Source organism: Sardina pilchardus, chromosome 2, assembly GCF_963854185.1.
Source record: "Sardina pilchardus chromosome 2, fSarPil1.1, whole genome shotgun sequence".
NCBI classification, from domain to species: Eukaryota; Metazoa; Chordata; class Actinopteri; order Clupeiformes; family Clupeidae; genus Sardina; species Sardina pilchardus.
This window is the reverse complement of record NC_084995.1, coordinates 36,839,135-36,854,606: the sequence shown is the minus strand read 5'-3', so window position 1 is coordinate 36,854,606 and position 15,472 is coordinate 36,839,135. Positions and strand designations below refer to the sequence as shown.

The window sequence follows — 15,472 nt, the reverse complement described above, 5'->3', positions numbered from 1 at the left end:
GCGGAGCCAGAGGGGGGGGGGGGGGGGGGAGGAGGAGAAGGAGGAGAAGGAGAAGGAGGAGGAGGAGGAGGAGGAGGAGGAGAGGGAGGAGAGGAGGACAGTGCGACCAGCCTCCCAGCACTGGAGGACAGATGAGGGAGGGGAGCCTGTCTCCCCATATGACCCACACACTCTGCCCTAAGTGCAGCAGCGGAACTCAGGCCTCTGATCCACTCCTCCCAGTCTACAGTATGTGTCGCCCTCTGTTGGTGAGCGTTGTCCAATGCATTGTTTCAGTAACGAGGAAGATGCAATATATGTATAAATGTAGGAGTTTCGTATTGATAGAATAATCGCCTAGTGTAGCAATAGTCCTTTTTTCTGAGACTGGATTCATGTTGATGAACACAAAACTGTGTGAAATGAGGTGTTTGTATGCGCAGTGAAGGCTCTACCTTGGCAGGAGCCACAGGGGAGATTAATATCATCTATTTTCACCTATTTAGTTTTCATTTCATAATTTCCACAGTTGAGACAAAAAGTGAGAAAACTGGGTTCTGAGGACTAAAAAACAAAAACAACTGTGCACATGATTACAGTGGAATCAATCACCAAGTTGATGCTGATTATGGTCCTTTGGATTTTATTACGGCACAATTCTACAAACCAGAACCACTCTAAACTAGAAACTTTCTAGAGTCCATTTCAAGACACTGAATGAAATCTGTTTTGTGTTGTGGGTCGTTTCCTTTATTCCATTTCCTTGGTCAATCACTGGAAACAGATTTGTATGCAGTTGGCTGATGTTGTGTTTTTCATATCACATGTTGTGGGACTGAAATATAATACTCAGTACTTTTGTTTGTTTGCCATGTGACATTTGTGCCCCATGTGTTTCTGTTGGTTGTTGTATTCAACTGTGGAATTGCAGTCTAAATCTTATGGGTGTGTGTGTTATTTGGAAGTAAACTTTCATTTCAGTATTTATATTCAAGTAAATTCAAATTCAAAACTTTGTATTTATAAAATTTCAATGTTAGTGTGTTGCTTGTCAGGTTAGTGTAATGAGCTAGGTGATAATAGAGGATTTGCCAAATATAAGTCTTAGAATTAGCTGTTTTGCACAAGAAAGTGATGAAACCAACAGCAGAACACATGTGCAAACACACACACACACACACACACACACACACACACACACACACACACTATGTCTGCACTGTCTGATTCTGCCTATCCACACCGTGATGTAATTTGCATGCTGATTCTTCACCGTGTTGCATAGTATAGGGTCGGTGTACATTCCAGTAAAATCTTTTTCATTGTAATGTCATGTGACTCCATGTGTGCCAAAAATAATATTTGATAAAAGTAAATGTTGTATGATTGTTATATGTCATTTGTGTATGAATGAGTGATTATCTATAAAGTCTCCCTGGAGTTGGAGTATTTCATTAAGACCCAAAGGTCCACTTTGGACTGGGACTGAGAGAGGAAGTAATGGTATACAAATTTATGTCATTAAATAGAGATTTTGCATACACTGGATTTTTGCTGTATACTGTGATTTTTGAATTTGACTTGAACCAAAAAGATCCATGTTTCTTACCACTCTCACATCTTGTAGTGTAATAATTATTTTTAAAAAAATGCAAAAAATCAATATGTAAACCTAAAATCAATGTGCTTATTATGTCACTAAGTTTCCACATAGCTTCAGAAGCCTCTAGAATAGATAATAATAATAACAATCTATATAATCAAAAAGAGGACCTTAAATCAATTTTCCAATGTTCCATCTGAAATGTGATTTTTTTTCACTGAAGAAATAAATTTTAAAAAAAAGAATGTATTGCTCTTCACACAACTGCCCAAACAGACTACATTTTCTCATAAAATGTGTAGGCCTACAGTGCATCAGATGTGAAAGATAGAGCTTGAGTTGGAGCATATGTTCTTGTGTAGCAGCAGAAAGATAAGGTGCTGTACACCTCAACCTTTTCGTGATGTAATTACTCCAGACATAACAGTATAAAAATCCATGACAGCACCATTTCCCACAAATACCTGTTTTCACATTGAATTTCTCAAAAAATTGGGCACAACTCTCAGCCAGCAGATTCAATTTCACATGAGTGTCTATTTTCAGTGCCTCCTGCTGTTCTGGCATTTCTTATCATGTGCCTGGTAATCACTGGTTTACAACCACTCTCTGATTCTGCATTTGTCCCCATGCAGGCAAGCACAGAGAGCTTCTGTTCTGTGTCACTGAGTAGGGCTGTGAACTGCTGAGGTTCCGTCTAAAAAAAAAATGTTGCTCTCCGCCTTTGTTTTAGGTTCACTGTCATGAAGTCCTGCCTTGATGTCGCCTGAGAAGGTTGTGCATGAACATTCTGCACCCAGTCATTTCCAATTTTTGCTTCCTTTTTGCCAGTTGACCCAAATCATTATCATCATGACCCACTCTCATTAGAGGAGCTACAAGGGGATATTAGTCAGATTCAATATTTTCACAAGTCTCTTGCATGTATTCGACATCACAATGGTAAAAAGCACAAGTCTGGAACTTTCATCAAGCCAGAGAAATTAAGCAGTACAATCTGAAATGGTACATGAAACATTCCCATGATTGATGTTTGTAAACACTGCTATCCCAATGCGTGCCTCTAACTGACAACAAATCCATATTAGCACCTATTTATCTGGGTCATGCATTCCAATGGTGAGAGCTTTTGGTCATGAAGGCTGGGTGTGGTTGATGAAGACATAGTTCAAATCACTGAGCTCAGTGAGGGTTTCATCCTCTATCAACTAGTCAACTACTAAAATAACCAGCTGGTACTGCTCAACAAGTCAAGGACCAACCCGGTCTCCGCTACTCATGAGAGTCCACTGCACAGGACAACCATGGCACGATAGAGTAGTTCCAATGAAGGATGTAAGCTACTGTTTTTAAGCAAACAAGGTAACTATAACAGGAGCAGTCTAGGCAAATTCAAAGGATGATCACACTGGCATGAAGAAAAAGACAGTTCTTACTTATGGCCTAAATCAAAGACTATTTTTGAGCAGCCTTCAACCTCAACCTTCACCTTCTAAATCTCGATTAAAACTCAATAAAGTTCTTTCAATAACCATGTAGCCAAATAAACTCAAAGTTGTTGTTTCTGGTTTCACTTTAAAGCAACACTAAAGCACTTTTCCTCTGTCACACACACGCTATTTGTTTAGCAAATAACAATGTCTACAGACAAGGTAGAGTATGTTGCATGATTTTATGAGAGTATGATGTATTGCAACATTGAAGCAAGTCAAATTTGAAGTTTTCATGTCTCTTTCCATCGAACTACAGATCCGCTCCCCAATCTGGTAAACTTATAGGCGATAAAGGGCTGCGAAGCGAATGCAGAGATGTCGTTCACCCTGTTACGAGTTGATGAACCGCTGAAATGATTTTGGAAACATTATTATAAGGTATAAAAAAAAAACTTTAGTGTTGCTTTAAGGTTAAGGAACTCTTGACTATACCAGTGTTCAACTTCCCATGCCTTTCTCTTTTTCCTTAGTTGAAAAACACTTTCTCTTGAGAGGACCTGTCTCTCGATACAACTGTTCATTTCACTACTGGACTCAAGGTTGCTTTTATGTGGGCTTTTGAGAGGAAGTCACAAAAGCTCTTCCCTGGCCGTCAGTCAGGCAGAGCGCTGCTCTCCCCCTGGGCCTTTGATCACCTGAGGGTGGGCAGGGCACAGCGCTTTGTGTGGCTGTCAGCTCAGACTGGCTGTGGCGCTCCGCACATTAAACACAGTGTCATAATCCCGGCGCTGGCATGAAAGGGGAGAGCCTCTCTTAAGCCTGATGCCACAATCTCAAAAGGACTATAGTCAGTCTCTTGACAGCCTTTGGAGCTGTAATGCAGAAGGAGAGATGATCACTCACTGTGACTCAATGTGTGTGTGTGTGTGTGTGTGTGTGTGTGTGTGTGTGTGTGTTTTGCATTCCATAAGCAGGTTCCCTGTTACAAAACTTGATGGCTTCAACAAGAATGGTGGCATATAATTACAACACTGGTGTGACAAGCATATCATTTAATGTATTCTGAATAAAGTCTAGACCCTGAGACCTTTTCGTTCTTATGCAGCACCATCAAAGTAATCACAAGGTAAATACACTCTTGTGATTCTGTTTGCAGATGTTGTCACAACAAAAGGAGCATGTCTAGGGTTACTTAGTTTGGGAATCTTTAAAATGTGTCTGAAGACTCATCTGTTTACCTTACATACAACTAATACATTCTGACAGAGTTTTGGTTTGTATAATGTTTGTTCTTATTGCTATTATTCTGCTAGATTTGATCATGGGGGTATTCCAAGTATGTGGTTTAGTGACAAATCTAGTAGTTCGTTAACTCAGAGTAAGTGGTAAACCTCCTACAAAAGCTGTACGACTTACCCAGGTTTGTCACTAAACTACTTGGATACCCCCCTAGTCTTTTACTGATCTTGTATTATTATTTAGGTTGTATGACTTTGTTTTAAACTGTTAATTTTCAATATGTAATATGTTTATTGCTGTCAAGAGCCATAAACATAAACATACTTACAATTTGGCACACACATCTAATGAAACTCCATTCATATCTCTAACTTTGTAAGGCTACTGTAATTGGGTCCTGTCTTGTTCGGTTTTCCCCGTCTGTACCTTGAATTTTGTGTTCCATTGTGTCTCCTTTGTTTACCTCCTGTGCCATGTGCTCCTGTGTTTATTTCCTGTGTCACACGCTCCTTTGTTTTTGGCGGCTCATGTGCTTCCTGTTCTTCGTTTACCCTGTCTCCGCCCCTCACCTGATTTGAGTTCAATTCTCTGATTATTGTTTCAGTGTCTCCACCTGTGCCCTAACTCTGTGTATTTAAGCCCCCCGTGTTCCCTCTGTGCTTTGTGAGTTTTTGTTGCTGGTGTTAGTCATGCTGTCTGTTTGTGTACGCTTCCTGGTTTCCCCGAAGTAAAAAGCTCTCTTCATTCCAAGTTCGTTGTGTTTGTTGTGCATTTGGATCCAAACTCGCTGCAAACCGTGACACTTGTGGCCTTGTTTTTCATTAAGTTCCCGAGGTCATGCTTGATGTCCCTTCCGGGCCTCCTTGGAGTTAAGACACCATTCAAATTTTATTTCTGTAACGTTATTTTCTCTATGCTAATGTGGGCCTTGTGAGATTGTGTCTTATTCGTTACTTACACCATGCCGTAAAACAAGGTCCCCACTGTGATCAGTTCATAAATTAAGACAATTGGATGGATGAGATGGATCCTGGGTAATTGGTGGCGCATGCTGAGGGGGATGAGGTCAGTTGTAGTCGGAGTTAAAACCTTCACACAGCTCTCCTCAGCTTGATTCTGATCTTCCTTTCTTTCTTTCTTTCTTTCTTTCCCTTGTTCTCTATTTCCTCTTTTTATCTTTATGAAATGATACGCTGTATGAATATCATTCTCCATCTTTTTGCTCATTCATATTTATTCTTTATGCTGTAGCTCTGTCTTTTTTCAGTGTTGAGTTTGTGCTTTCAATCAGCTGGCATTCTTCACAAGTCACATTCTGTCAGAGTCCCTAGAGTGCTGGGAACACAGAAGCTGCTCCCTGGAGTCACCGCTACTAAACACACAGGCCATTAGTCTGGTTACCAAAGCAATCAATCAGCAACTGATAAACAAGTTCAGAGGAACAGAGCTCTTGGTTTGGAATCTGAACTCAAAGTGGAAGGTTGAATTCACTAGGAGAAGCCTATCTCTACCACAAGGGTCAGTATTATGTGCATTGACATTTTAACTGGCCGGAACAATTCTTTTGACCTGTTGTTGTGCGGTGGAGGCGGAGGCGGCCGGGCATCTATATCCCACCAGACACATTGTCACTGGTCAGCTTTGTATCAATATGCAGGCTGTGGTCCAACTGTGTATCTTGTACAGCAATGCAAACCCATGGTGATTTTCCAGTTTGGGAAATACCCAATACAAAAGCTGCCCTCTTTTTCTCTGCCATAGCGTTGCTGAAATCATGTGCTGGGCCGGATGACGGGGTGAGAGAGAATGAATGAATCTGTGTGAATGAACGGTGCACTGTTCGTCTGTTCGTCTGTTCCATTGCATCAGAGGTTCCCTGGTACCCTGAGGAAATGCACAGATTTCAGCATCACGTCAGCCTTCCTGGGATCGGCCCCAGTGGAATCATTTCTGTTGTCATTTGCAAGTACCTCTCTTGTCTTAACTGAAAATGTCCCTTGTTCTTCTCCCACAACTCTGTCGGACTTAAATGATAGCACTCATTCATGCACTTATTACACTCATTTATGCACTTATTACACCCATTGATGCACTTATGGTGGCTTTTTATGTTGTTAGAAATGCTCTTAAAAACCTAAATGTTTCTTTCATGTTGTAAGTCGCTTTGGTCAAAAAGCATCAGCTAAATGAAATGAAATGTAATGAATGAAATAACAATGCACACGCACAGCCATCAATGTCTGCTTGTTTGCACGCAGATACATAACTTTTGCCATGGCGTGTGCACTCCAAAACATTCCCCTCACACCCATTTATTTAATTTAAATGTTTGAAGTTAATTTGCCCCGCACTCTGAAGTCAGAAAATCTAACTAAGGCCGGAGACTGTATCATTGTATGACATAGTCAGCAACCAGACTGTCATGATTTGTTTAGGCCATGAAAGGTGACCGTGCTATATGTTTGAATGAAAGTGAATTACCTAAAGGACAACATTCATTATCAAGTCATCAACAAGCTGCACCTTCAAGGAAAAAGAGGTGAACTTTCTGTGATAACTTATTAATGTTAAAGCAGGAGCTCTGTACATCCAGGGGGGGAAAACACAGCAGGATGTCTTTGAATACCTTTAAGGTTATTGCTTCACTTGAAATGTAACATTGAGAGATGATGTCAGTGGTTGTAATATTGATTTTTTTTTTTTTTGCGTCCAGGTTCACTAATTCTTCTCGGTAAAAAAACAAAATCTTTGAACTGAAATATTCACTTTGCGGGAATTCGATTTGTGTAATTACATTTGCAACACTCCATGCATAGTGCTAAAGTTCTTGCTGTGGAATGTCTGCTCTGACGAAGCCCCTTATCTGACAAGATGTGTGTGATTAACAAAGTGAGATTGGTGAGTATTTTCCCCAGAGAAATAGCAATGACCCAGATAAGACAATTCTGTTTCAGATGCTATTGTATTTCTCATCGCTCAAGCCAATGGACATTTATAGCTTATAATATAGGGCAGAAATTATTCAGTCAAGCATGCCATCTATAGATTGCTGCAGTGCTGCTGGTTGGAAAAAAACATGTCCCTTGTCACGAGTTATCTGTTTGTTCAGCTCACATACTATTTGTGACTGGAGTTGCCTTTCATTCAAGTGCAGCTGATTAGCTTGCTTCTGGTTAATAGTGCTCTAAACTTAACCTTGGGGGGTGTAGGTCATGACTTTTGACCTTGCTGATGCCATATTAGTTTTGTTGAATGGCTTGATTTGAAGGCACCTCAATGGCTTGTGAAAACTAAACCTCAATGTCTCTGGTGTTAACCATGAGTAGAAAAAATAATGTTTTGTTAAAGCCAGGAGACCAGAGAGACCCCTGTCTTCTTTTATTTGCAGGCGTGTTCATTTGGAAACCTTGCTATGTACAATGTAAAATGGATTCTCTTACCTCTGAGTAGGTGGCAAGACATTTTTTTTATCTCTTATGATGTAGCTCCATCTTGTACCTAAAGTGTGCTAATGGGGCTCATTACATCACCAAGTTAACCCAAATTACTAGGGACAGCTGTCTAGAATTCTCTGGAATTTCCTCGGGAGAGTGAAATCCTTTCCCAGAAAGCCATTATCATCCCAAGATCTGCTAATTGCGGGCTGTTGACATGAGCCTCCCATCACTTTATCTCTAAAAGGACAAAAGTATTTCTCTCTTGCTCTTTCCCCTCTCTAACCTCCTCTACTCTCCCTATGAAGCCTGAAACATGAGAGTGGATCCAAGCCCTGAAGATGGAGAACCTCAGTGACAGCTCGGTGACTTAGGCCACCAGACAGCATGCTGAGATGCTTGTAAGGAGAGCATGTTTGTTCCACCTCAGGGGCAACACTGAAAATTGGCGTGCTTTGTCTGACCCCGGCTCTCAGTCCTTTCTTGTGGTCATTGTTTAAGCCACAGGTATGGCTGCCCCCGAGGCGTTCCCATGGGCCTTCAGTGGACTAGCGGAGTCTCTAAAAGCAAGTCGGTGAAAGTCCTATTGGCTTCTCAGGCTGCCCTGGTGGTCCTGATGCTTTTGTTATTCCTGTTAGGCTTTGAACAACTCCCCCTCCCTTTCAAAGACCAGGAGTCCACACTGGCCAATCACTCTGACTTAAAGGCTTTTATTTGTGCAGGTTTACTCATGTCCCTGACTGACTTGATATTATTCATGACTAATGTTGGCTAATGTAGGCATTGTATGATGACTATGCGAGCTTCTAAATGGACACAATCGTGGATGTTTGCAATTTTAGTCACTTTTGCAGTATGCTAAACACCTGCACTGGACAATTAAATTAGGCTAATTGAAAAGCCTCATGTATCAACGTGGGCTTGTTCTTTCACGAAGTCCCATTAATGAACGAAAGTTGAGCTGGAACTTTTGAAATTCCAATAAAATTTGATTGGTTTCTTAAAATAAAAAGCCAGGTACCACTGACAAGGAAATAATGCTATCAACTATCAACTGAGTCAAATATCATGAGTGTTCATGTAAAAACGGCATGAGGACTAAGGCGGCGGTCTACCGAGGGATTCTGAGGAGTCGGATTTCAGTGTCCGTGGGCCAGTGGAGACTCAGAAAGACCGTCTTTGTTCAATTTAGTTCTGTGGGCACTCGACAGAGCGAGAGGGAGAGAGCGAGAGTGAGGAGGCAGAGGTGAACGATTCGGGAGGATAGTGGGAGGCAGTAAAGACTTCTGCTCTTATAGTATTTTCGTTCTCATGGAAAAGTACTTCTGCTGTCACTAAACTCATACAAAATGAAATTTTGGTAAGTTTACCAACATATAGTTCAACAAGTTATTAAATTAATATGCACCGTTAGGCTATGTCATTGAGTTGTCAGTAACATCACTAATTTCACCACAGTCGCGCTACGTTGTCCGTTGGCGTTCATCTGATCCTGGTATATCACGCTGTTTCTGCCGTCCAAGTGATTGAAGGTATGTACCTGTGTTGTTACTTAAAACTGTTCAGATTTAGTCGTATGTTAATTCTGTTCCATTTCAATGGGTCACATATTTGACTGTCGAGTTCACATTCAGAGCTACAGTGCAAGCTATTAGATGACTTATGTTTTGATCTTAACATTTCAGAGATTTTCTAAGACTTATTTTCATGCATGCATTCAGAGTTTAGATAAATATTATGATTAATATTTAAGATTAAGATCTGCTACCTTAAATAATTTATTTCAGTCACTGAGTTCCAAAAGTCTACCTTAAGTTAGGCTATACATTTCAATGGTTAGGCTATACTCATTAATTGCAGTACAATTATTTTCCAGTCAAGTCAGTTCAAGGAAACTCTGGACCATGTTTTCAAATTAATGATCTCTTAAGACACAGCAGGACTGTTGTCCTGCTTGAGAGGAATTTGAAATTAATGTTTTGAATGAATGAGTTTAAATGGGTTTATGGCTTTAATGTTTCATGGGACATTTCTTGGAAATACCTAGGCCACAGTTATGCATCCTGGTGATATGAGAATTTGAAAACACCCTAACTCTTAACCCAACTCTTGCTTTTCACTAAGATGGCATAACAACTCTGGTGTGCATCACCCTATGTTGTTCTTGGTCAGTATGATATGGCAGAACATCTTTGAAAATCATTCATTTTTACTGTGGAAGCTGTTACTTGCCATCACCACATAGTGTCTTGAATCATCTTTAATTTGATTTGGATCAAAGGCGGAACAATTATATAGTCTCATCTGTGGGTGTGGCACTAACTATCTTTAAATGAGTTCAATCAAAAAAGAAAACACTTTCAGTGGAGATACCTCTTGTGGACTAGTGCTCAAATGGATTGTGATGTGACAAGGTTACAGGGGGAAATTCAGTTTGCTGGCTCTGGATGTAGCCCATTTGAGCTTTTGACAGGAGCTTGTTATGAGCTGGTTAGCGAGTTCAGCACGTGTAGGCTACTGCACGGCTACTCAAGCGCCTCACTGGATGCACAGCTGAGGGCTCCAGGATGCGCATGTGATTCGTATCATTTGAAATTTGGCTAAATGACGGGCACTCAGCCACAGCCGATAAGTTGATTTCACAGGGGCATTCATCAGTTGCATCTGGCCCGAGTTAGCTGGCGCCGGGAACTTTTGATTTCATCATGCTGTGAGCTCTGATATGTATGTAGACACAGCTTCACACACACACACACACACACACACACACACACACACACACACACACACACACACACACACACACACACACACACACACTCACCCCAGTTCACCCCTGCGGACCGCTGCCTCATTGGCCCTCAACCCAGTTCTCAGTCAGGACGCCAGTATCATGCCTACGCTACACTGTGATTGTGTGAGGCGAGCGGCTTATCTCTCAATTGATCACTGCTCTATTGTTCTTCGACTTGAGCCACCGAGTCATTGAGACTGTGGTCCCTTCTGGTGTGTGAGGAGGACTGACAATGCGGCTTGCACTTGTTGTGATGGTGCTCTCCATCCCTCTGGTTGCCGTGTGTGTGTGTGTGTGTGTGTGCACAGTCCCCAGGGGCCTGGAAACAGGAGGGTTGTGGTCAAACACAGCACCTTTGTGTGAGCTGAAATGGCTGCTTCTCATGTAAATCTTTGCTCCTCTTGTGTCCGGGTCTGTAAAAGCGTAAGGGCTTTGTTTTGGGGGGTCAATGCTAAAGTCGGGAATGAAAGCCTTAGCCACCTCCGCCTACTGTCCTGTGTACTCAGCAGACCCCTTAAACTGGAGTCTTTAAAAAGGACGTCAGCGTGTCTGTGTTTGTCTGCTTGTCATGAGGGCTGGCGGGGTTTCCTGCGGTCAACCCACTGAATGCCATTTACCACGAATGTTGAAGTGTCTGCGATGCCTGCAGTGTTCCGAGCTGCGAACAGATATGGTCATTCAATCTCTGCTGTTGTGTGAGCGAGTTGCAACAAGTGTCTGACCTCTCAGGTTAAAGACCTGTTGGTGCTCATGTCTCTGTCCAGCCCTGTCCGGTCACACTGTCTGCTGGCGGTACAGAGGTCACTGCACAGTTCAGATACTGTACTTTACGTTCCAGCCCAGGTGTAAACCAAATATGGCTTGTAACCCTGTGATTAATTTCTGTGTTGAGGTGTGCACTGACCTGAGATGAGAGATTTGAGAAACAAAGTGTTAATTAGGGCTGATTTGTACCATTTGAAGAATGTATCTGTAATGATGCGTGCTTTTTGTTTTACAGTATTATGTATGGGCAGTTACAGTACATGTAGCTTTAGAGTTTTCTGATCTTTCCCAAACACTTTCTGATCTTTCCCAAATACTGAATCATGTAACTGTAAATGTGATTAAAGAGAGAGTGTGTGTGTGTGTGTGTGTGTGTGTGTGTGTGTGTCTGTGTGTCTGTGTGTCTGTGTGTCTGTGTGTGTGTCTGTATGTGTGTGTGCGTCTTGGGGGTGTCACTGGAAGTCAGAGATAAACCATGAGTTGATTGTGAAAGGAAGGGTTTTACCCACTGCAGTGGGAAAACATTTTGTCCATCAAGAAGAAAACCATGTCAGTAAACCACATCAGACTTCATATTCAAACAGGAAATGTGTTTCTGCGCTGTCGCTGTAGCCCGCCCCAGACATCCAGTCCGAGCTCACAAAAGCTGTAATTCCCCACCGCCCCCATCCCCCTTCATGTTTTGGATGAAGTCCCAGACTAGCGCTCTGAGTTTTCCTCCTGAGGTAAACTTGGGAATAATGAGCAACTGTTGGAGGTGTTTCTAAGATGCAATGTCACAGTCTGCCTGGCCCTGGGAGCATGAGCATGCTGTGGGTGAAATGAAGACACTTGCTGCTTTGTAGTGCATAGTCACTTGACCAGAGAAAAATTGCTATTTTCAGCTTTTTATGGCAAAGATGATCAAATTAAACATATTAGTTCATCTGTAAACAGGCATCTGTGTTGTGCAGAAGAAGAGGTTTAACTGAGGTTGTTTTTTTTTTTTTCTTAATTCAGGCATGTGCTTGGTATATGATGTTACAATTTATATCTAGGAGCTATAGTGAGAAAAATGCTGTATTTGTCTGCATTCATGTAGGCTTCTGTGTTTGAACAGCTGAAAGTGCTTTTAGCTGAGCATTCTGTCTCATCAAAGTGCCACTCTTTGATTTATATGATATCCTTGAAATGGGTGGAATCTCAAAAAGATTAAGCTAAAAGTCTCTTTTGTTTAGACTAGATACTTGAAGTCCATTCCCTTGTTAATACTGCTTAAGACTCTGAGGTCTTGTGAAAGTCAACGCACTGTGGCTCTGCTCCATGGGAGTTTTGCCCTGCACGTCTTCCCTGTCACGGAAGGCTCCAGAAACACAGCCACTGAAAGGCTACTCTATCACCTCTGTCATGTCCTGTCATTTCCGGTGCTTGTTGCACTGTAGGAGCTCTGAAGGATTATCGAAACAAGATGATCTTTTGATAATGCTTTGATGGCTGCCATTTGTATATTTAATTTGACACCATTGTATTGTACACTTGCATTATGCCTAGGTGTCAGTACAACATTCTAAACATCCTATGTGGTGTAATAGTACGTGCTGAACATCAGATATAGCATTAAAGGGAGTATACTGTAAGTGGAAATAAGTAGAAATCCCTTCAGACTAAACGTGTAACTCTCCATGGCTTTTAGGTGTCTTTACTCTTAGTTCACTGGGAGTCTGGTACTTGCCAGCATTGTGTGAGATTCCTCTGCTTGAACCGGAGGCCTGGTCATGGCTTTGTTTATGATATATAACTGGCGTTCTTTACATGTATGAAATGGCCGGTGATTGAGGCCATGTTCTGTAACCATTTGAGTCAGGGATTCACCTGTGGAATGAAATGAATGGTGACACATTACATGTACTGTATGTTCATCACACGACTGCCCATGGCCAGCCCTCATCATAGCACTGAGTGTGGTTTGAGCACGGTTTACATGATCTATACTGTACGTCAGGCCAGAGCTACATCAAAACAAAAAAAAAGTGAAAACACACATTTTCACACATGACAAGATGTGCTTTCAAGAACATGTTCTTTCCCCCAAAATGACCACTTAGAACACCAAATCTAATGTAGGTTGGAATGGGACAAGAATACAAACGGCCTCTCTCCCTTCTATTCAGAGAGCATACAGCTCTCATTGAAATATACATTTGAAGTTGCGTGCGTGATGTCATCATTTCATCCCTGGGATGTGTGTTTATTGGAGTGTTGGAATGGTGTTTTATAACAGGGAATGAATGAAATGGGCAAGCCACTGGTCTGGTCTGGAGGGTTACATCGTCCCCAACTACTGCCCTGGGAGGCTGGCCAGGGAGATGCCTGTTTTAAAGCGCAGACTGGAGTGTGACTGTGTGGTCAGGCTCAGAAACCTTTGGCAGGCTCAGACTGGTGGTGTCCCTCTCTCTCTCTAACCTGATTGGAGGTTTTAATGCCGGGCCATGCTGTTCACCCCAGCAAGGACAGCCAGATCATTAGCAGCAGATTTGGGGGAAACTGGTGCATGGGTAATGCAATCGTACTCAGATTTACCCCAATCAACCGACGCACTGTGCACAGCCTAGACAACAGCCTCGGCACTGGTAGCTGAATGCAGATTGACAGCAGATGTATTATTCAACCTAACTCATAACGATGGACTTGCCCCACAAAGCAAGTAAGAAATAATCAACAGGAGTGCTAAAGCGACTCCCGTGATATTTATTGGTCATTTTTGCCTATGATAAAACCCCAGCCCCTGTGTGTGTTTGTGTGTGGTGCACTGTGTTTGCATGTGTCAGAGTGGTATTTAATGGTCATTTTGCCTATGATAACATGGACTTAAGAGAGTGTGTCTGCCACTGTTCTGGCAGCAAGCAGTTTTTTTTTTTTTGTCCTGTGTGCAGATGGTCCACCCGTGTTCTCTGGCTTCCTCCTGTGATGTTCGCCTTCTCTCAGTCAAGTGGCCTCAGCCCTAGTGCCCTTGCTGACCTGCAAAGCAAACTACTTACCTGAGTTCAGAGTGTCGGCACACACAGGCTGCACTGTGGTCCGGGGAGTCATGGTTAATGATGCTCTCGGAGGCGTTCACTCACGGTTCAGTCAGGAGGGCCGCTCTTCAAAGACGGCGGTGGCCCATACAGTAAGAGAGACATCAGTCATTTTCATTCCCAGTGATGTTGAAGTGCAGGCGGGCGGGCGAGAGACCACGTTCTCTGGTTATCCATCGGAGCCTCAGGGTAGATGTGAGAGTTCTAGTTCTCTCAGGGTAGATGTGAGAGTTCTAGTTCTCTCAGGGTAGATGTGAGAGTTCTAGTTCTCTCAGGGTAGATGTGAGAGTTCTAGTTCTCTCAGTGTAGATGTAAGAGTTCTAGTTCTCTCAGGGTAGATGTGAGAGTTCTAGTTCTCTTAGTGTAGATGTAAGAGTTATAGTTCTCTCAGTGTAGATGTAAGAGTTCTAGTTCTCTCAGGGTGGTTGTGAGAGTTCTAGTTCTCTCAGTGTAGATGTGAGAGTTCTAGTTCTCTCAGTGTAGATGTGAGAGTTCTAGTTCTCTCAGGGTGGTTGTGAGAGTTCTAGTTCTCTCAGTGTAGATGTCAGAGTTCTAGTTCTCTCAGTGTAGATGTGAGAGTTCTAGTTCTCTCAGGGTAGATGTGAGAGTTCTAGTTCTCTCAGTGTAGATGTGAGGGTTCTAGTTCTCTCAGGGTAGATGTGAGAGTTCTAGTTCTCTCAGGGTGGTTGTGAGAGTTCTAGGTATCACACGATGCAGATTTGGCTGTTTCACTTGTCAATCAGCTGTCAGTCATCTCACAACCAGCGCTCTTCAGAGATGGCAGCACAATACTACCGTGTAAACACATTTGACCTCTTCACATTGTTGTCAAAGATACGTTTGGTCTCCCAGTCAGAGATTTGTCTTAGACTGGTCATGATGCAGAAAATTGATGTTCTTTTTATTTTGTGGTTCGTAGTGACATATGATGTGCTTGTCAGAATATTTGTGCTGTGCTGAGAATTGAAATGGTGATTTGAGTGATAAGGATGTGACCAAAATGTTGCTACATCAGAAGTGACTGGTCTGATCATCCACCAGTAATTAGTTGTTCGGTGTTCTACCTGACTCACAACACCACTGGTCAGTTCTTCTCGTTATCTGTACACTACTGTATTGTTGTCCACCTCACCCCTGGTCTCTCCCGCTCCACCTCTGTGACACTATAG

At 42.3% G+C, this 15,472-nt stretch overlaps 1 protein-coding gene across 1 annotated transcript in view; it reads left to right on the top strand.

Annotated features, from left to right (window-relative positions):
* The first annotated feature begins 8,755 nt into the window (after positions 1-8,755).
* col15a1b (collagen, type XV, alpha 1b) overlaps positions 8,756-15,472 on the top strand; it is a 38,538-nt gene continuing 31,821 nt past the window's right edge. Inside the window, exons 1-2 of the mRNA XM_062529523.1 lie at positions 8,756-9,048; positions 9,147-9,220. Of these exons, the coding sequence (XP_062385507.1) occupies positions 9,038-9,048; positions 9,147-9,220 (85 nt within the window). The 5' untranslated portion in view covers positions 8,756-9,037. The remainder of the gene's footprint in view (positions 9,049-9,146; positions 9,221-15,472) is intronic.